This window comes from Pteropus alecto, unplaced genomic scaffold (genome assembly GCF_000325575.1).
Source record: "Pteropus alecto unplaced genomic scaffold, ASM32557v1 scaffold131, whole genome shotgun sequence".
Lineage (NCBI taxonomy): Eukaryota > Metazoa > Chordata > Mammalia > Chiroptera > Pteropodidae > Pteropus > Pteropus alecto.
In genome coordinates, this window is record NW_006434709.1 from 7,458,833 (window position 1) to 7,482,015 (window position 23,183).

General features: G+C 32.2%; 1 protein-coding gene and 1 pseudogene across 8 annotated transcripts in view; both read left to right on the forward strand.

Annotated features, from left to right (window-relative positions):
* The window catches only part of WDPCP (WD repeat containing planar cell polarity effector), a 323,269-nt gene extending 308,817 nt beyond the window's left edge, over positions 1-14,452 (forward strand). For all 8 annotated transcript variants that reach the window (XM_015587591.2, XM_015587590.2, XM_015587592.2 and 5 more), the window contains 2 exons: positions 5,975-6,006; positions 12,725-14,452. In XM_015587591.2, coding sequence (XP_015443077.1) covers positions 5,975-6,006; positions 12,725-12,775 — 83 coding nt within the window. In that variant the 3' untranslated portion in view covers positions 12,776-14,452. The remainder of the gene's footprint in view (positions 1-5,974; positions 6,007-12,724) is intronic.
* LOC102890226 lies at positions 13,771-17,646 on the forward strand (annotated as a pseudogene).
* Positions 17,647-23,183: the final 5,537 nt, after the last annotated feature.

The window sequence follows — 23,183 nt, forward strand, 5'->3', positions numbered from 1 at the left end:
ATACAAACTTAATGCAATCCCCCTCAAAATCCGATTGGAATTTTTTAAAGAAATAGAACAAAAAAATCATCAGATTTGTATGGAAGCACAAAAGATCCCAAAAAGCCATCCTGAGTAAAAAGAATGAGGCTGGAGGCATCACTCTGCCTGACTTCAAATTATACTACAAAGCAACAGTAATCAAAATGGCATGGTATTAGGAGCAAAACAGACTCATGGACCAGTAGAACAGAATTGAGAGTCAAGAAGTAAACCCATATTTATACGGGCAAATAATTTTTGACAAAAAAGCCAAAAATATACAGTGAAGAAAGGAAAACCTCTTCAATAAATGGTGCTGGGAAAACAGGAAGGCCATCTGCAAAAGAATGAAATTAGAATGTTGTCTATCATCACGCACCAAACTTAACTCAAAATGGATTAAGGACCTGAATATAAGACCTGAAACAACAAAATGCATAGAAGAAAACATAGGAACTAAACTCAAGGACCTTGGGCTTAAAGAGGATTTTATGAATTTGACCTCAAAAGCAAGGAAAGTAAGAACAAAAATAAATGAATGGGACTATGTCAAACTAAAAAGCTCAGCCAAAGAAATTATCAACACGGTAAAGAGTCAACCATCCAAATGGGAAAATATATTTGCAAGTAACACCTCCGATAAGGGTCTAATATCCAAAATATACAAAGAACTCATACAACTCAATAACAACAACAACAACAACAAAACAAATGATCCAATCAGAAAATAGGCAGACGACCTGAACAAACACTTCTCCCTAAAGGACATTCAAATGGCATATCACTAGCTATTAGGGAAATGCAAATGAAAACCACAATGAGATACCATCTCACACCAGTTACAATAGCTTAATCAACAAGACAAATAATAAATGCTGGAGAGGATACGGAGAAAAAGGAACCCTCATACACTGCTGGTGGGACTGCAAACTGGTACAGCCACTATGGAAAACAGTATGGAGGTTCCTCAAAAAACTATGAATTGAACTACCATATGATCCAGCAATCTCTCTACTGGGTATTTACTTCGAAGTCTTGAAAACCCATATCCAAAATGATATTTGGACACCAATGTTCATCGCAGCATTATCCACAGTGGCCAGGACATGGAAGCAACTGAAGTGTCCTACAATAGATGATTGGATAAAGAAGCTGTGGTACATATATACAATGGCATATTATTCAGCCATAAGAAGAGATGAAACACTGCCATTTGTGACAACATGGATGGACCTCAAGATAATCACGCTAAGCGAAATAAGCCAGACAGAAATAGTTGAAAATAATATGATATCACTTACGTGTGGGATATAAACCTAAAAGCAACAAATGAATAGGACAAACAGAGACTCATGGACATGGACTATAGACTAGTGGTTGCCAGAGGGTAGGGGGTGGGGGAGGATGAGGGTTGTAGGTGGAGTAAAGGGGTTCAATATAGAGGAGTAGGGAGAGGTTGAAGTGGGTAAAGGGGATCAAATATATGGTAGCTGAAGGAAACTGGACTTTAGGTGGTAAACACAGAATAGAATATATAGATGTCAAATTATAATGTATACCTGAAAATTATATAGTTGTATTAACCAATGTTACCCCAATTAAGTTTATTGGTTAATACAACATTGGTGTATTAACCAATAAACTTAATTTAAAATAAAGAAAGGAAGTAGAACTGTTACTGTTTGCAGATGACATACATAGACAATCCTAAAGACTCCATAAAAAAAAACTATTAGAACTAATAAACCAATTCAGTAAAGTTGCAGGACATAAAATCAATATACAAATATCTGTCACATTTCTATACACTAATATCAAACATTCAAAGAGAAATTAATTAAAAGTCCTATTTACAACTGCATCAAAAAGAATAAAATACCTAGAATAAACCATGCTCATGGATTCAAAGAATTAATATTGTTAAAAATGTCTGTACCACTCAGAGCAACCTACAGATGCAATGCAAACCCTATGAAAATTCTAATGGCATTTTTCACACAAAAAGAACAAACAATCCTAAAATTTGTATAGAAATAACCAAAGCAATCTTGAGAAAGAAAAACAAAGTTGGAGGCATCACACTCCCTGATTTCAAAGTATATTACAAAGCTCTGATAATCTAAACAGATGACATTGGCATAAAAACAGACACAAAGATCAATGGAACAGAATAGAGAGCCCAGAAATAAACCCAAGCATACATGGTCATTTAATTTACAACAAAGGAGGCAAGAATATACAATAGAGAAAGACAGTCTCTTCAATAAATGGTGTTGGAAAAATTAAACAGCCAAATGCAGGAATGAAACTGGACTACTACCTTACACCATACACAAAAACTCAACATGGATTAAAGATCTGAATGTAAGACCTGAAACTACAGAATTCCTAGAAGAAAATAATAGGCACTGTGGATTTTTTTTTAAATCAAATTATATGGCAAATCATTGTGTTTATTATACAATGACACTATATCTATACTCAAAATAATCCAATATACATCAATATTTCCAGACAAAGAATTCATCACAATATCCCCTACCCACAGGCAAACAATGGTCAGAAAAATTAGAAAATTTTAAACAGAATATTTCATCATAGGAGAATTTCTCCCCCAAAATAATAAATGAACATGAAGCTATGACTCAAGTTTCTAAGTGGCTCATTTGTTAGTGAAGTAAGGAGAGCCATTTACTGATGGTGAGTTAATTAAATCTAGTTTGATTGTAGCAGCTAAAGAAACGTGTGCAGAGAAAATAAACCTGTGTGAGACTATTGGCCATTTGGCATGTAGTGCTCAAAAAATGAGGACATTTGGAGTGATATTAATAGCTGATTTAAAAGCAAGGCAAAAAAAAAGGAAAATGATTTCAAGTGGTTTTCTTTGGTTGACAGATGTGATGGATATTACTGTTTTTTAATTTGAGGAGTCAATGCCACGTTTGGAGTAACTATGAATAGTGTGTATGAAACAGCTTCAAGAAAGTACATATTCAAAGAAATTAAGAAAACACTAACTCAGTAAACCTCAAGTGAAATCTGCTAGGATGTGTTACAACTGATGATGATAATATATTGGAGAAGAAAAAGACAAATTTACAAAGCTTGTAAAAATATAAGGTGTTTAAATCTTCTGGTTTTTCATTGTATTTATTATTCAGTCAGCAAGTACCTTACAAAAAAGATATGAATCTATCATGTGTTACTGAATCTATCATGTGTCAAAGGTAAACTTCATTGACTCTTGTCGGCTTACCCATCCTCAGTTTCACGAATTTTTGTCAAAAACAGAAGCTGAATATACTGACTAGCCCTCCCATGCAAGTCAAAAACAGCAGTGGTAAAATTTTATTATGACTTTTTTAGCTCTGTGTTGAGACTGAAATCTTTCTGAATAAGACCATCTTGACCACTATTATCCAAATGAATGGCTTTGTAAGTTAGCTTTTGCTGCAAACTTGATAATGTTTCTTAATGAATTCAACCTAAAATTACAAAGCAAAAGAGTTATATGTGAAATTTGACTGAAATAAAGCCATTTCGATGTAAATTAATGTTGTTTGAATCAAAAGTAATGTCATTTTTTTGTCAAGAGTTAAAAACAAATGAGATATATAATTCCATACAATTTTGAAGTAGATTTATTTTCTGATCTCGAACTAAGTTTCAGCTAGGTAAAAAACTGTCTTAGTTTTAGCACTTTAAGTTCCAAATCCTGGAAAACCAGTCTCAGTCCCAGAAAACTGAAACAACTGGTCTTCTCAATTCCAGCAGCATTTTTCAGACCTGGATACAAAGGCAAAGGAAACTCATGTTTCACATTCCATCAGCTGTGCAATTGAGGAGCTTCCACTTAACCTGCAATTGGAAGTGATTAATCTGCAATGTAATGACATGATAAAAGGCAAACATCAAGAGAAGAATCTAAGAGAATTCCAGAAAATAAGATGCTGCTCATGGACTGATCTCAGTATTTGTATTTATCTGTTTGAAAGGGCATGTTCAAAGGTGAAATATATAAAATCTCATCAGATATCAGCACTAATAGATGAACATTTGAAGATGAGTTTGATGAGAGAGAATACTTTGAACCCAAATTAATCCCGTTAGTAGACTGTGTCATAAAAAAATAAATTGTACTCAATTTTAATATCGTAGTTTGAATTTTGTCAATAAAAATTTTGTAGAAATTTTCCCTCTTGTTATTTAAGTACTTACATGATATAGTACTTAAATTACTAGCACTTAGCCTCTTAGCCCACAAAGCCTAAAATATTTACTATCTGGCCCTTCACATAGTGTGAGCCCCTCATCTAAACTAAAACAAACACAGTAAAGGGATAAGGACTGTCACAGGTGACAAGAAACTAAATGAAGTAATAACACGGGCTTTTATGAGAAAAATAAACAAGCGGTATATATTTAAAAGACTGTAAAATACCAGTCAGAAGCAATCACTTCATTACAGCAATCTCTTTAGATGTCCATCTAGAATCTAGATCACAGATCTTAACACATTTGCTATGGAAGTTGATTTTCCTTTATATGATAAAATTGTCATGGATTCCAGGAAGATTGACAGTGACTAACATGGTGAAAATTGGTGTCTATTAAAAAAGTTTTGAAAAGTAAAGTTGTTTAGCTCAAAAATGTCAAGATTATAGGAATAATGATGACTATTTAAAACTACACAAAGTACTCTGGGCTGTTTTTATGTTCTATGGAAGACTCTTAAAAACAAAGTAGTATAGCTCATTTTGTTTTAGTATTATTTAGTCATAATAATCATCTATTGAATATTGGGAAGACAAAATATTGAATCAATTTGAAAGAGACTGTTCATTTTGTACTCCTAGAAATCTTCCAGAAGAGCAGATTCATCTTACTGTAGGATTTAAACTTTTATCTATCTAAATGTAAGAGCCAAGCCATTATTTTAAAAAATCCAGATGTCCTATGAAAGCATTACGATCCACATTTCACAGCATGGCTCCATATCATATTAGGAATGTTACGTACTTATTTAACTAAATAGCTAAACAAAACATCCCAGTGCATACAAATATGTCTCAAAACAGCAAGTAATTTAGAGTTAATGACAGACAAGTAACATATATTCTTACAGAAATCGTCAAGGCATTTCTTGGTGCTAGGACTATGAAGAGGATACAGATGCTATTGATAAACTTTAGAAAACTCATCATTTACTTGGGAAGGTAGACTAAATAAATAAAGGAAATAACAAGTTAACATAAGCATAGTGCCTAGCAGTATATGCATGCATGCACTAAGTGCTATAAGAGAAATGAAACATAATTGATACTTATAAATACCAGCAGTTACTTGTTTCAAGGACAAAAATATGTACATTAATGTCTACCTAAATATCCATCAATAATGAGAAATCAGATTGTAGCAGTAATGATTTCTTTTCTCTCGGCCTAATGGCATATAAACTTAAATAAGGATGCCTCTTAAAAGAATCATTTTGATTTACTAAGCCAGGGTCAGCTGGTATATCACTGCTATGAGGGCAAATAACCCACTAATCAAATACGGTTTTCTTTCCCATTGAACAACAGCAGCAAAAAAGGCTTCATAAAACTTGTCAATGGTTCCCTAGGTAGCTACCAATCAGCTAGAATCGACCCTTAGATGAAACTTACTTGCCACACAAGTTTTTAGGCATCATTTTAAGAATAGAAGGAACAATATAAGCATAATCTGTTCACTTGATTTCAGTGCAGATATAGCTATAACATGTATATATAAGAATAATTTCATATTATTTTGAAATTTGGTTACTGCTTTCTCTAGAGTTTTCAGTATTTTAATTTGTTTTAGTCATGATTATTTTAAGTATTTTTTAAGTAAGGATGTTAAAAGGTTGTTAACAATTTTAAGGTCCTTTATTATATTTTAAAATAAGTAATGTTGTGATCTTTTATTTTAGAAGGAGAAATGAAAGAAGACTGCATAGGACAGGTAAAATACTTTCTCTTACTGTTTATTAGACATTTAAATTCCCAAAGAAAAGCATACTATATGTGATTATTTTGAACTCAGGAAAAGTTGCCTACTGGTATACATTAAGTAGAAACATCTTTCTAGAAAACTGTTCAGGTTTTCAGTATTTCAAAGTTGTAATTATTATTAAAAGTTATTTTTGAAAAATAAAATTGTGCATATGGATTATGTACAAGCGAAATTATATATCTAGAATTTGCCACAAAATAATCCAGTAGGGAGAATGGAGGAGGGATATAGATGAATTAAAGTCACCATGAGTTGATAATTGATAAAATGAGTAATAGGTAATATAGCAGTTTACATATACCATCATACTTTGATATATGTTTAAAATTATCCAAAACTAAAAGTTTAAAAATAAAAGGTTTACAGTAATGACAAAGTTATCCAGTTCATTATTACATTTATATGTAATTTTTATAAGTAATGCTTGTAGGGTCTCTCTCCATATTCTGCTGACAATACATCTAAGTTCATTTTTAGAGGAAATATCAATGCCCTATTATACCAATTTCAGAAAGGTTAGGCTTAAGTCAGAGAAAGCCTCTTCGTTTTTTTAAAAGCTCACAGTAGATTGTAGTAACTGATTCATTATGAGACTTGAGTTCAAATGATAGTTCCACAATTTCCAGCATTATAACTTTGGAAAAATCATTTCATTTCTGTAACCCTCAACTTCTTCATCTGCAAGAGATAATTCCACATACTCTATAAGATTTTTATGAAGCTCTATTGTGACCATGTATGTGGTAGGACTTTGTTAATTACATGGAACTATACTAATACTAGTAATTATCAACATCATTGTTTTAATATACTTCTTTATGGACGTATCTATATATAAAACTTTTTTAATTCTTAATTTGTTTGGAGGGAAATACTCCATACTGCCACTGAATGTCCATGCATAATCATCTGCATTTGTTAGAGTTTAAAGAAACTTAGCCATAAATCACATATATTTTTAAATAGCTTATTTTTAGAAAACTTGTTAAAGGAAAAAAATTGCATCCTGTCAAAACTTTACAGATCCAATCAAGAAACTGACTCTCCCCCTCCTAAAAAAAATGAAATTGACTTCCCAAGGATCTTTCAGAATAAGAGAAACATTGATTATAGAATGGTTATCATAACTTAATTGGCTACAAGTCTTTGAGTTCAGATATAAATATAGCTTAAATTCATATTAGCACTAATTCATATATACTTTATGTCTAGCCATCTGGTTTGTTTAGAAATTGTTATTAAGTATAGATAAAATACAGATTGTAACAACCTGTCATTATTGCTTGCAAAGGTTTTTCTCATTCAAAATTTTCATATGCTATACTTTAAAGTAGGGTTCTGTGTGTGTCTTTGGATAATTTACTCTTGATATAGTAACTATTTTTCAACATATTCCTCTATCAGCTATTTATCAACTTTAATTGAATCTATTCAATAACTTTTTAATAAAATAATGCTAATATTTATCAAGTGCTTATTATATGGCTGACACTGATTTCAGTACTTTAAATGTTTTAATTCAGTTAATTCTCACAATCCCATGTCGATACTACTGTTAGCCTCTTTAATAGACAATAGACACCGAGATTAAGTACCTTCCCCACAGTCATAACTTTGGTCTAGAGCCAGACTGTTTGGGTTTGAATTCCAGCTGTGCACCTTATGAGCTGTGACTTACGTACTTGTAAGGTGCACAGCTGGAATTCAAACCCAAACAGTCTGGCTCTAGACCACAGTTTCTCAACCTAGAGGTTTCTCAACCTCAAAACTATTGACGTTTTGGGCCAAGTAATTCTCTGTTTTGGGGTGGGAGGGGCTGTCTTATGCATTGTAGGATGTTTGGCAGCATCCCTGGCCTCTACCTACTAGATGCCAGCAGCTCCCCCACCTCAGTCATGACAATCAAATAATGTCTCCAGACACTGCCAAATGTCTCCTTGTGGGAGGGGGAAATCAGGAATGGTTAAAATGGTAATGTTTATGTTATGTATATTTCATGATTTTTAAAATAATTAAAAGAAATGAAACCACTAGAAGTCTAGCTAGCTCTAGGGAAGATTTTAAGAGAGGTTTGTGCTAATGACAAAAGCTGAGGGAAAGAATTTGAGTTCTGTATTAAACTTCATTAGACAAATTTTAAAGAGGCTAACTTGGGATTGCATGTTGGAATGAGGTAAGGAGCATACCTCTTGTACCCTACCACTGACTTGGGCCATAGACAAGTACATAATAAGTCATGTAGTTATATATCAATACTGTCTTGCCTATACTACTCGTTGGCATGCTGTCTGAAAGAAATCTTAGACTTAGAAATAGTAAGAAACTCATTCTTTTAATGTGTAATTATGATAAATCTAGCAATGTTCTGTTTATATTGTTCTTTCTGTCCTTACCATCATCTAGGAGAGAGTACTACAGACTAGAAAGTGTATGTGTGTATATACATATATATGCATATATGTATCCCCAGTATTTACATATTAACAATTATCCACATCAATAAAGAACACCTTATATAACTGAAGTATAACTATGTACTTTCCAAGAGTGATTAAAAAAGTAACAATTTTTTATCCATTGATCATTCTATCATAAAGTTTATTAATCTACGTAATGATTCTACCATAAAGTTTATTAATTTACATCTTATTTACTGACATAGATAAGTGATAAGCTATTCTCATACTTATTTCTTTCCTCCAAAGGATGATTTTAAAGATATATATTTTTAAATATACCATCATATTCGCCAAAGATGAGAGTTAGATAAACCATTAGGTAACAATAAAGGTGTCAACATAGTGACCATTCTTCATAGCTATGAACCATTTTATATTAGTATTTATGATCTATCTACTTTCTGAAAGATTTGGGGCAGTTCACAAGATTATTTTATATGTAATATCAAAAATAAAATTACTCAAAGCAAAAATCAATTAAAAGTTGCAAAGTAAGAGATGTTGTTGAATATCTGGGCTATTTTATACAAAACTGAGCTTAGCTCTGAATTTGGGGAGGCTAAGGCAAAAAAGAGAAATAGGTTTATTTTGGGAGGCATAATGGTATCATGGAACGAATGCAGGATTCTCATAGAATCTCAGTTCCAGTTTTCTGCCACTGCTTCTTCACTTGCCACATACCTCTTCATCCTATTTCCTTATGTGTAAAATGGGAATAATTATATTTAATAACCACTAAATTGTTGTGTCAAATTATATAATGTGAAACCATTTTGTAAACCTCAAAACACTGTTCCTTATTATTCTTATTAATTTTTTTAAATATGCCAATAGTAAATTCATCTGGATAGAAACATTTCTAGCACTGCATTCCCATTCAAGCATGCTTGTGTTAGAAAACTGAAAAACTAGACATGTCTTCAAAATAGGATTTTGAAAAAAAGACAGAAATTGTATTCACAAAGATGTTTTTATTATAAATCTTTCAAAAAAGATTATTAAATCATAATTCAGTAAAGGCATTTCTATGGTAAGATGAAATGACATGTTCTAAGTACATTCCTTTCTGATGGTTTACTTAACACAGAGGAAGTTGGAAAGTTAGATAGTTAGCTAAACTATCAACCTGTCTCTTATTAAGTACCAGAAACCTTAAGCCAACCTTTGGCAAATGCTAGATTTCAGGCAATTTGACATTTCAGTTTCTAGAAAGAACATCAAGCTTTACCAAAATCCTGGAATACTGATTTAAAAGAAATCCTTATGATACCAAATATGCAAGAAGTAGGATGAATATTCAATGGTGAGACATATAATTGGGCAACTTGCTCAGGAAAGCATTTCCTATCACACAGGGGTGGGCTACTGGCATGCCTATAAACAAGAGCCTTAAATGACAGGAACAGGCAATCACAGGAGTTAACCCATAAAGCGGCCTGTAGAACACATGTTATCTTTTAGAACATAAAGCTGTAGTGGAAAAGGTACTTCACAGGGAAATAAGAATTAAATTCTAATCCCAGTGCTGCCACTAAATGAGTGACTGGACAAAACACTTAACCCATATTCACCTTAGTTTCTTCATCAGCAATATGAAAGGAATTTAGAAAACTTTAAGGATTCTTCTATCCCTAAAATAGTATGCTTCTGGGATTTAATTATTGTTGAACCAAATCAGAGACTTTATGAGAGACCATTAGTAACACAGAGGAAACCTGACATAAAATAACAACATGATCATTTAGTATATTTTATTTAAAAAAAAAAAAGATATCTGTACTAAGTTAGCAACAGATCAAAATTCAGTTTGTAGCAAAGCAAACCTTAACTTGTCTGCAGAATTTGCTTACGAAAGTCTGTGTATGTTTTAAAAAAAAAGTGACCTGGTTACCCAACATTAGGTAACAACAATAGGGTGTGGCTCAGAAAATACACTTAACTATATGTAGAACTCAAATGACGGACTGGGGAATTAACATGTAGCCATTCAGTCAAGGATGAGCACAACTTCAGCACTTAAAAAAATGAAGATCAGCCTCCTTTGAAACCACGACTTCCTATTACCAAACAAAATCACCTCTTCCCAAACTAGGTAAGAAACAAAGCAAAACTACCAATTCTATACTGTTTATCCAAAGGACTAAAATTTCATAAGCTTTGGTCCAATAATTCCATTGCTACCAAGGAAATAATCCTAAAAACATAAAAACTTCATGCCTAAGAATGTCTGTCATAAGGTTATTTATAAAAAAGAAAAAACTGAGAACAATATAAATTCAACCAAAAAAAGGAATAATTAAGGGCACTATAGTATTTAAAGGAATCGAATTTAGCCATTAAAAACAAAAACTGTGGGAGCATCGAAAAGTACTTAAAGTGAAGGCAAAAAAACCCAAAAACCAAAAATAAAGAGACTCGTATATACAATATGATTTCAGCTGTTTTAAAAAGTAAATAAAATATATTTAAAAAGTAAATATAAAATAAAAAAAAAGAAACTGGAAGCAAATACATGTTAAACTAGTTTTTATGTGACTGGTAGGTCTATGGTTAAATTTTTGTACTTTTCTGTTTTCCCAATTTTATTTAATGAATATACTTTATTTTTAATAATGATTAAATGAGTATACAAATATATTATTTCATTAGTCACCAAAATATTCTTCTAAGGCAGAGTGCAAGCCTATCAGACTATCATGGAAACCTTGGAAATGCACTGAAGAAAGTCTTTTTTAAAAAATACGATGGATTTTAAAGAAATTTTCAAAGCAAAAGATTGTTTTGAAGTCCTGGTAGATCTTTGAGAAATTAATTCTATGATTCCTACTTTTTAAAATGTAATTACTAATGTAAGAGAGAGGTATTAAGTCCTAGATAGAAGACACTGCAGAACATCAAGAATATGACTGAAACAGATGATATTTCCTGAGTGTGCACAATCTAGCCTTCCAGCAATAAATATATCCAGATATTAGGAAAATAAAATAATTTACCTAGGCTCTCTGCCAGTCGGTGAGTGAGACCAAAAACTAAATTCACATTTCTTGACGACCATTCTAGTGGTTTCAAAAATAAATTTTGGTATAGTAGCTTATAAACCAAGATACGGAGCTTATGGTTTTTAAAAATAAATACCAGTGCTTATATAAATCATGTTTTGTTTTTAAATTGAAAACTAAAAGCTAAAACCCCTGAACTTACCAGCACACACACACAAGCCCCAGGCACTATTAAATTACTCATTCTTTTTTCCTAGTTTTTCCGTGCGCGTGTGTGTGTGTGTGTTTCCCTTACTTGCCAGTGCCACACCTGTTTTCTTTGAGATATGTCTACTTAAAATACTTAAAATACTATAATGCAATGTCTTTCTGAAAGACTTCTCTTAGTAAAAAAAACTAAAGATAAAACTTAAGTAGTAACTTTAAAACAATGTTTTTAAGAGAAAAGTCTCCAATTATGACATGTCAGTTTAAGTACTAACCATCATCCCCAGTCTCTTTACCTTTTCCCTTTAGTATTTCATCTCTAAGTAGGTTATCTCCAAACCTTCAAAAATGTCCCCTCTGTATAATCTTTCAAATAATATCATTCACCTTTAGTCTTACATTGAAACATTCTCCAATTTCTGAATCCTATCATAAAATCCTTGTTGGGAGTGGGGAGGTGTGAAAGAAATAAAAAATAAGAAATGGGAAATGGAAGTTCTTGTTAATATCTCTTTGCAGCTTCATAAATTTTTATCCAGAGCTTATAAAACCATGATCTTTTCTATAAACATTACCTCAAGAGCCACTATCAAATACTCAGTAAAACACCAAAATTAAGAAATATATGCTATATAGGACCTTTAGAACAGATAGTATTATAAAATCAAATAGGTGGAATCACAAATTATGACCCAGTTTGCAACTTTTCATGTTAGGAGCCTTCAGATGCTTCCAAATTTCAACTAATATCTTGTATTACTTCTTTGCCTTTTTATGCTTCATATATTATTTTTCTTCACTGAGAATACCGGTAAATACCATATCAAAATTTTACGTGTAAGATACAGTTCTCTTGTTTACATATATACAATGCATTTTAAACTATTTTATTTTGCTTTACTCTTTATTTAAATTAAAAATATTAAAAATATAAAATTAAGTCAAATATTTTTACTCTCCGCTTAAACAAGATTTTAATTATTTTTATTTGTTTACTTTCAGGAAATTGGAGATAGCGGTTCTCTCAGAATGGTTCACTTTGGTTTGGTATAAATAATAAGAAACTTATGTTTTATTTAAAAAAAGAAACCTGCATTTTTCACATCTAAACTCTTTCATGGCCTGATACTAAAATCTCCCTGTATGAATTTTAAAAAGGAAATGAATTAGTTATGAATTAGTTGAGTTTTAAATTCAAAATGTTTTCAAAGGACTTAAATAAACTAAGTTTTATTAGTTTCAAAAACATGCAGCATAATAGCAAAATAATCCTAAGTAAAAGTTCTTAATTTATGTAATGCAATAATATAAAATTTTGGAAGGTTTTTAAATTGCTTTAAAAGTAGAATAAGCATGCTTATTCCCAGTATTTTAAACATTTCCTCTTGTGATCTTGTTTACATTATTAATTTGCATTATGAATAAATTATTAAGCAAAAATTTCAGCCCATTATTGGGAGACAATTTTCCAAGGATCTCCTGAATTACTGCTGTAAGGCAATGACTCCCCCTTGGAACAAGATACTATCTCCCTCTGGAGCAAAAGAGAGACATGCTTACTGCCCATTATAAAAGATCCAAGTTCCCTAAGCTCAGAGTTCCTATCCTTTCCTCAGCCCACTGACTGTGAAGATATCATCTAGCCCTCTTTACATCACTTGGTGGGAATGGGGCTCAAGGAATCGATGCTCCTCCCCTGCAACAAAAACAGTTGATACTCTAGGTACTATTACTGTGAGTAATAAACTGTCCTTTATTTCTAACCCAGGAGTCTCATGTCTTATATCAGCATGAAACTCTAGTTTGATAACCTGTTAGCTTGCAACTAGGGTAAAAATCCTAGATCCTTCAAAGTTCTTGATACCCATTCATTAGTAGATAGTATATATTTTACGAACATAAATGCCTACAATAATAAACATCTTTTTCAAGTATTGTACATGAGGTAAATTATATATTTAAATCTTATAGTTAAAAGTTAATTAGATTGAAGGCTTTTACATTGCAGGTTATTCTCCCTACTTCCTATTCATCTGTACCTCTACGAGATGTATGTCAAAGAAAGGAGGTAAAATTCAATTTTTCAATTTGCTACTGCTGTGGCAAAGTTTTAATAATGCATAATATATGAGCCATATTAAAAAGAGATGCAGAGTTACCAGCAAATTTTAATTTTACAATTCTCATCCTTATTTATTATATTAATCGAGTTAACTAATTTGTAAAGAAAAAAATGTATTGGAAAGAGCTGGTTTTTGTCAAGATGGCAATATTTTCTCCAGATTTTCTAGGAGTCATTGTTCAAAAACACAAACCACATTTCCTAATCTACCATACCCTTTTTTTTATTTGACCACTGTCTTCTACAACTAGGTAAGAAACTAATAGAAAAGTTCAGTACTATTTCTAAGTCCTTTTATCTATGCTAAAAAGTAAAACTTAAATATTAAGATAAAATATGAATAGAAATAAAACTATTTTGTTCTATATAATGATGATGATAAGCCTAGGGGACAAATAAATAAAACTTAGTTCTTAGGTAAATTGCCCATTTTCCCCACTTCGCATCCCTCAGGAAAAACTAACTCAAATATATAGAAAACCAAGTTTTGATAATAATAAAAATATATCATCCATGCGCTCTTTGACAATGTTCATGATTTATAAATGCTGTTTTCCAAATGTTGTGAACCTAGAGGTGTTTATTAATTAAATGTTCCAATAAATTGATAAAGTGCTACAGACTGGAAGGATTATGAATGAGCTCCCACAGCCCCAAAGTGAGAACAGAGGCATAGATAAAAACAGGTAGCATCTAAGCTAGCACTGACAGGTTCACAGTTTTTCCTTCAGCAATAGGTCCATAAGCCTTTTCAACTATTCTCCAAAATTCTGAGGTCCCCCAAATAATTCCATGATATATCACATTAGCTATGACACTGTACCTGATTACTAGAATAAACTGTTTGGAATACCTATATCTAAATGGTTTTGGTTCATTAAAAAGTCAAATAACCAAAACTGATGTTATACTCGAGCTGTCCTGCTCTGTCTTGCCTGGAATTATCCCTTTGTCCAATGTCACTGTACCATAAGTCCTCTCACTTAATTAACATTATCGATAGGTTCTACAACTTTAAGCAAAATGGTATATAACAAAACCAGTTTTACCATAGGCTGACTGATAAGAGTTCCTATGACATCCTATCAATATTATAACAAAACAACGTTGAACAACCTATGTATACTTTCCACCCATTACTCACTTAGTAGCCATCTTGGTTACCAGATTATCGCAGCATCAGAGAGCTTGTGTTCAAGTAACCCTTATTTTACTTAATAATGGCCCCAAAGCTCCAGAGTAGTGATGCTGGCAATTCAGATACGCCAAAGAGAAGCCAGAGAAGTGCAAAGTGCTTTATTTAAGTGAAAAGATGAGTTCTTGACAAGGAAAGAAAAAAAAATCATATGCTGAAGTTGCTAAGATCAAGAATAAATCTTCTATCCATGAAACTGTGAAGAAGAAATTGATGCTAGTTTTACTGTCGTACCTCAAATTGTAAAAGTTAGTGTGCAATAAGTATTTAGTTAAGATGGAAAAGGCATTAAATTTGTGGACGAAAGACATAAACAGAAAATGTGTTCCAACTGATGGTAACATGTTATGCCAGAAAGCACTGAACCTATACAAAGACTTCAAGCAAGGGATCCCCTACAACACTACCAAGCCATTTATTGCAAATAAGGGATGGTCATACAGATTCAGGAATAGGTTTGGACTAAAAAATATAAAAATTACTGGAGAGGCTGCATCTGCTGATAAAGCAGCAGCTGCCATACTTCAGCAGAGTTAAAGTTGATTAGGATTTGGTACTAGCCATGGTTTCAGGCATCCTCTGGGGATCTTGGAACATATCCCTCATGAATAAGGGAGGATTATATAATAGTAATTAATAATCGAGAACTATAATCCCAGTTAAATAACTACCAATTCACTTTTTAAAAAAGTCATGGAGCTAGGGAGGCTGGACCTGAGGGACAAGATGGAGTTCCTGCAATCCTGAAGCGTGGCCTGCAGCAGCCGTGGCAGCCTCCAAGGCTATCTACAAATTTTATTCAGAGCATATGATGTGAGGCTTAGTACATTAGTGGGGAAAGACAAATATGGAAACAAATACTATGAAGACAACAAGTAGTTTTTTGGCCGCTGCCGATGGGTTATTTATACCACTGAAATGAATGGCTAAAACACATTCTGGGATGTGGATGAAAGCATGGTGCCCCCTGAATGGCATTGATGGCTTCACTACATGGCTGATTCTCCAATGACAAAACCACATACTCCTAATAAGTTCATCTGGACAAACCATAAATTCAACATGAGCGGCAATCCAGAATAATATGTACCTTATTCCACTATCAGAAAGAAGATTCAGGAGTGGGTCCTACTTTCAACACCTTACAAGTAAAGACAATGAAAAATAATTTAAACATGTAAAATATAGAGCTTTTCATGTAATTGCACTTTTACTGCTTAATATTAACTTCTTTAAAATTGTTTAAGAAAAAAAAGTTATGGAGTTTAACATAAAATTCTTTAAAAATCCAGTTATTAATTTCTACTTCCATCCTCAACTTTTCAAAGAAAGCAGTATTCTTTTATTCTCTCATTATTATTCTAACATAAACTACCAAGTATTTTTCATGACTTAAATAAGCTTATAAAAACTTTATTTAACTTTATTAAAACAATTTTATTTAAAGTCAATATTTCTGTTCTATCACTCAACTACATAATAGTTTGAAATTGTTTTCATAAAACTTCCTATTAGAAAAAAATTATGTTTTAAATTTCCTTTAAATATTTCTTAACTATACATTAGTTTCAAACCATAATCCGAATGCTATAATAGCTATCTTCATTTTTCATGCTCTATTTCAAAATTCACCTATACATATACGATTTTTACCTATTTCATTAAAAAAATGCATTCATAAGCAAGTAGAGCAATGTTCTCATAGGATTACCTGTTTTGTTTAAATGTAAAGTTTATCTGTACTTGCATGATGAGGAAATTAAGATTTAAAATAGGAAATTAAAGTTTAAAATGATGTAAAAACTTTTATATAAAAATTTAAAAAATATCCTTACCAGGTGAGTTACTCCAATAAAGTGGGAAGGATCCCAACAATATTTAATGGCATTGTTTCACCACATAAACTATCAGAGACACCTTCTCCATGAATCTCTATGAAAGTCTGAAAGAAATATGTGAGATTTAAATTTAATATGGAGAATATATATCAACCAGTCAAGAAGTACAGTATTCATCCTATATAAAATAACTTATCCATTGAACTTTTTGTGCTGAACTGCAGCCATATTTCTGTCAGTTCAAGTGATGATCTATATATGCGGGATTAATCTGACAAAGACAGTGAAGCTTAATCCTTCAGTATATCATAATCTATTCTGTATGCTAAGAGGATTTCAAATTTTAAAACTATACTAGAAGCAATGCTAGAAATTTACACAGGACAAGAATTATTTTCCTAAAATAATATTAGCTTTTAATGTCTATATAACATGAATGGACTTCTTTTAATGTCAAAAATGTCTAAAAATGTCTGTGTAACATTATGAACTTTTTAATTTATAAATGTCAAATGTCATATTTAATTTTTATGAGGTCTTCATTTGATGACATTTAATAAAAAATAAATCTTAAATACAGAGATTCATTTGGGAGGGTCTAGCTAGAAGTCAACGTGTTCTCATTTGTGATCACTTAATGAAGTTTCCATTATCAAGAGAGATGTGCTCACATAATTCACGAGTGAAAGACACCGTCAAGCTAAAAAGATCCCTTGCTTTACTCTGCAATTATCACTTTCTGTATAAAAATAAAATTATTCATGATGTATACAAGACACACCAATAATTTCTTTGAAAACCTGCCCCGCTCATAACCCTGGAAGGGAAAGATGCCTTGTGCCATCTGATCCTATCCCTTCACTCCCAACCCTACCTCCAGAATGCAACTGATTGAAGCAATTTATTACTCTCTCCTGGGGATCTGGAATTAGAACATGAACACTTAATTGTGGGAAGAAGAGCCAAAAGTCATACAGACTCTAGGTCTTAGGCTATCCTTTTGAGATGGTCATGATGACCATATGCAAGTGAATATGTGGGCAGAATAGTCACTTTATATGAATTAGAAAACATGCAGAGAAATGTCAACAAGCCAGGCAGTTCCAGTGAGTTATGTCCTCGAAGCTGTCAACAATTAAATGAAATGTGATGCACTTTTATATCAACTCTCCCCATCTTTTTACTTGAACTTTTTTGAATGGCTTTCTGCTTTTACAACCACATTCCCTGATTATGAAAATGATTCACAAGACATTTCATATAGTTTTATGAAATAATTAAGGACTTACAAAAATATAACAGCACAAAGAAAAAATTCTTTCAAATTTCCTTTAAAATATGAGAACTGATGATTTTTCAAATGTGAGAAGCTTGAGAGAAATGGCACCATTAAATAGATATTGCCCTTTATCCCTCAACAATTTGCAGCAAGGCACTTAAGCTGTGAAACTTCCTCAGCCCAGAAGACACTTTTTATTCTATTCTTACAGAATGTTGTCAAGATTTAATTTGAGTATCTACCTATCTCTGCCATTTTAGTGTGATTTTATTTTTTTAAATCTCTTAGATTATCTCATTCTTTTATCATCTTAGCATACAGTAGTCCCATAAATGGTTTTGCTTTCCACAGTTTTAGTTACTTGCAGTGAACCTCAGTCCAAAAATATTAAATGGAAAATTCCAGAAATAAACAATTCATAAGTTTTAAACTGCACACCATTCTCAGTAGCATGATGAAATCTTGTGCCATTCCACTCTCTACCACTTGGGGGAAACACTAGACAAAATCATCCTTTTGTCTAGTGTTTCTATGCTTTATACACTTCCCGCCCATTATTCACTTAGTAGCCAGCTGGATTTTCAGATCACCTGCAGTAGAATCAAAGTGCTTGTGTTTAAGTAATCCTTACCTTACTTAATAATGGCCCCAAAGCACAAGATTATTGATGCTGGCAACTCGGATATGCCAAAGAGAAGCCAAAAAGTACTTCCTTTAAGTAAAAAGGTAAGTATAGTACAGTAAGATATTTTGAGAGAGACAGAAAGCACATTCACATAACTTTTATTATAGTATATTGTTATAATTGTCCTATTTTATTATCATTGTTGTTAATCTCTTTCTGTGCCTAATTTCTAAATTAAACTTTATCACTGGTATGTATGTATAGGGTTTGGTACTATCTGTGGTTTCAGATATTGACTGGGGGGTCTTGGAACATATCCTCTGCAAATCAGGGGGAACTACTGTACTTGTTTTATCACTTACTAAATGGAATGTTGACATTTTTATCTAGAAGTGGATTTTCCATTTCTTCTTTCAGTTCTACCAGTTTTTGCATAATGTATTTTAAAGCTCTGTTGCTGGGTACATAGATATTTAGAATTGATGAGTATTCTTGGTCCTTTATCATTGTGTAATATCTCTGGTAATTTTCCTTGCTCTGAAATTTGCTCTGTATAATAGTAATATGGCCAATCCCAATATTTTATTATTGCATAGTATATCCTTTCCTATCCCTTTAACCTGCCTATATCATTACATTTAAAGTGAGTTTCTTATAGACAGTATATGTCTTTTTTAAACATTATCATTGAATCTGACAATTGCTGTCTTTAATTGTTGTATTTAGACCATTTATATTTAATATAAATATTGATGTTTGGATTTAAGACTAGTATTTTGTTTGTTCCTTTGTTTTCATCCCTGTTTCTCCTTTCTTGCCTTCTTCTAGATTGAGTATTTCTAGTATTTCATTTTATTTATTGTGTTTTTATTATATTTCTGTATATTTCTTTATTATACCTCTGTATATTTTTTTACTGGCTGCTCTAGGGATAACGATGAACTTATTTTTTATAAATCTTCTTAGAATCACTATTTTAACAATTCAAGTGGAATGTAAAAACATTACCATCACAGAGACTCCTTTACTCTTACCCTTCATGTTGTAGTTATCTCATATGTTACATTGACATACATTGAAAACCCCACTTGACAGTTCTTATTTTAACTGTCAAATATATACTAGAGAACTAAAAAAAATAAGACTTTTTTATTATACTGCTTGACAATTTACCATTCTAGTTGTTCACACAAATGAACAGACTGGTATGACTGAAACATATCATTGCCTATCTCAGTTTGGTCCTCAGCTCTACCCAGCCACCTTTCTTCACTTCCCAAGTCAATTTCCTCCAATTCTCCACTACTTTCCTTAAATGTCCTATTCTGAGCAAACATCCTTGCCTCTTATTTCACTGATAAGGGACATCAGCAAAGAACTCCTCAAATTCTTGCTATCACACTTAAACTGACCTGTACTCATACCTATCCATTTCCCAGGGCTGAATTAAAGGGCAGACTGACCAAATAGCTAGCTAACTGAGTACTAGTCTATAAGAAGGACTATACATCACTGGAATAAATGGAATAAAGATGATAATAAGGGACAACTTAAAGCAACTGCTTTATAACCAGGCAAATGTTCACTAGTCTGTAAACCACCAAAGTTGACAGCATTTGATAATTTAAAAAAAAAAAATGTTTAAAATACTTCTTACCAGCACCAACCCATCTCCATCGAATATTTTTTAAAACTGTATCTCTTGCTTAGATCATACAGTGCTACTGAAGGTTACACTACAAATCCTGGTCCAGAAACTCACAGTCAAAATCTGCAGAAAATTTGAAATTAAATCATACACTGCATGGTGCTATTTACCAGGAACAAGTAATTTATTTTTTAACCTACATCTGAAACCTTTAAAATGCCTCACAGGAAGCCATAAAGTTCAGAATATAGCATTAAAAAAAGTGACTAAAGAACCAAAATAAAGAAAAGTGAGAAGCATGTTGCCAACATAAAAACCAGAAAAATAACTTTAAAATATACTTTGAACAAGACTTTCTCACTTTAATCATTTATTCAACAATATAATTGAGTACCATTTAGGTGGGAAACAAGGGGAATGAAGTCTCTGCTCTTGAGGACTTAAATTGTAGGAGAAGCAGACAATAAATAGATGAAGATAACATGTAATAATAACTTTCTAAAAAAAAAATAAAAAAACATGACACAGAAGACTGGGCTGAAGAGGCTACTAATATAGACTAAAAGTAAAGGAAGGCCACACTGAGGTGCAAAAGGCCCAAAGGATAAAAGAAACAGAAACTTAACTGGGTGGTGAACATACAATGCAATATACATATGGAGTATTATTGAACTGTACACTTTAAACCTAATTAACCAATGTCACCCCAATAAATTTTAAAAAAATAGGATCATACTGGATATAAAAAAAGAAACCAAATGCAAAGATAGGACAGAGGAGGACATAGAATATTCTAAGCAGAAATAATAGCAAGTCGCAAAACAAAAATAAGCTTAGCTTTTGAAGAATAGGAAAAAAAAAAGACTTCTCTGTGGCTGGAATATTATGAGCAGGGGAATAAATCATAGGAGATGATGGCAGAAAGATAGAAGTCAGATCAAGCAAGGTTTTATGGAACACTCAATCCTTAATGAGTACGAATAAATTCTATCTAGTTGTAAGGAATAGGAAAACAATAAATTGTTTACGATATGTAAGTTAAAATGTTAAGCTATGTTCTGTGTGTCTGGTAAATCTTTTATTGTGCGCATAATAAGGTATGTACTTTTTTTTTTTTTACTACAAAGTCAATATTTTCCTACCCTCAATAAAATAAATATTGAACAAATCTTTGAAGGGATGTCTGTTTAGATTTTGATTCCTACTTTCCTACTATCATGAATAGGAATCACTTCTGAGATCTGGAGCTAATCTCTACACACCAGAGCCTCTGATAGCTCATGTGCACACCATGTAAAAGAAAAGTGCCTCATCTAGGTACACAATCCCTGCATCAGGGCATAAATGTAGCCTGCAAAGCTCAAGATTTCAGCCCCTCTTCACCCTCTTGGCCCAACCAGCATCCTTATGCATAATCATTTAAGATGGCCCAACCAACACCTCCTTAGAAGTCATATTTCATCAATTAATTCCTCTCTTCTGTAAGTTCAACTGTCTCCTCAAAAGCAAAGGACATATATGTCAGAAACTGTTTAAAGTTATGCCTTTCCCCTCAAAAAGTGTGAGCATTATTGTATATCTACCATTATATACTGCCAAAGCATTACAGAGTGCTAAGACTTTGAACGTTATGTTAACTTTAAAATACATAAAGTTATAGTAGTTCAAAAGTTCTCATCCCCTTATCAGAAAACACTTATCTTTATTTGGGTAGCTTTGAAACCATGTATACACCTAATTATTTGTAATCCACACCCTACTTTGTATGGGTGTGAGTTGTATCACAGTTTGAGAATGAATTTTTGGATCATCTATAATTCCAACTACCATGTATCTGAATTCTGGCATTACAACTTATTATCCTGCCAAAAATAATGATACAAAAACTGGCAGAGATACTGATTTGTCTGTCAAGAAATCTTTTTAAAATAATATAACATTTTTAAATCTCCTAGTCAGCACTTAAAACTTTCAAATGTTTCTAAGCACAATATATTCCTTGACATAGACTATAATTTAGTAATAGCAAATGGCTAATTTTTATTATGCCTTCACAATAGGTAAGCCAAGAAAAATATTAAGAATACATTTAACAGTCTCAACATTAAAATCTACATATAAGATGTATTTTTAGTAAATTTTAAAATTGTTTTGATAATGCACATATTGTGACAGTTATTCAAACTTTTTGCTTTCCCCTACCATCCCCGATCTAAAAAAATATCTGCAGATTATAGGGACCTGTAACAATTTTCAACAAATTAAACACTTTGACTTTGGTCATGCTTTGAGAGTATCTGAAGTAACCCTATAGCAGAGAGAATTTATACTTCAAAAAATAAGCTTTCAGATAAAAATCATAGCTCATTTATTCTGAGCAAAGTATTTTGCTCAGCTCTTCTTCAGTCATTTGTACAACAAATTGACCCTTCTCATGCATCATTGATTTAGGTCCTCTCATATTCCAAAAATAAGTAGGGAACCCTCAATTACAAAATGCTTCTTTCTTTTAATAATAATAGTAAACATAGTCCAACTTTGGAAAAAATAAATATTACTTATAATATTTAATAATAATCCCACTACCCTAAAAACAAATAGCATTCCCTTTTTAAGTATCCAATCACTTTATATAAAATGCCATTTATAAAAAAAAAAACAGGTACCTTAAGAGGAAGATTTTTTTAAATACATTGAGCTGTGTAGCCAAAAGGGAAGTCACATTCAAATATAAGTCAGAAAATTGGTTCAGCC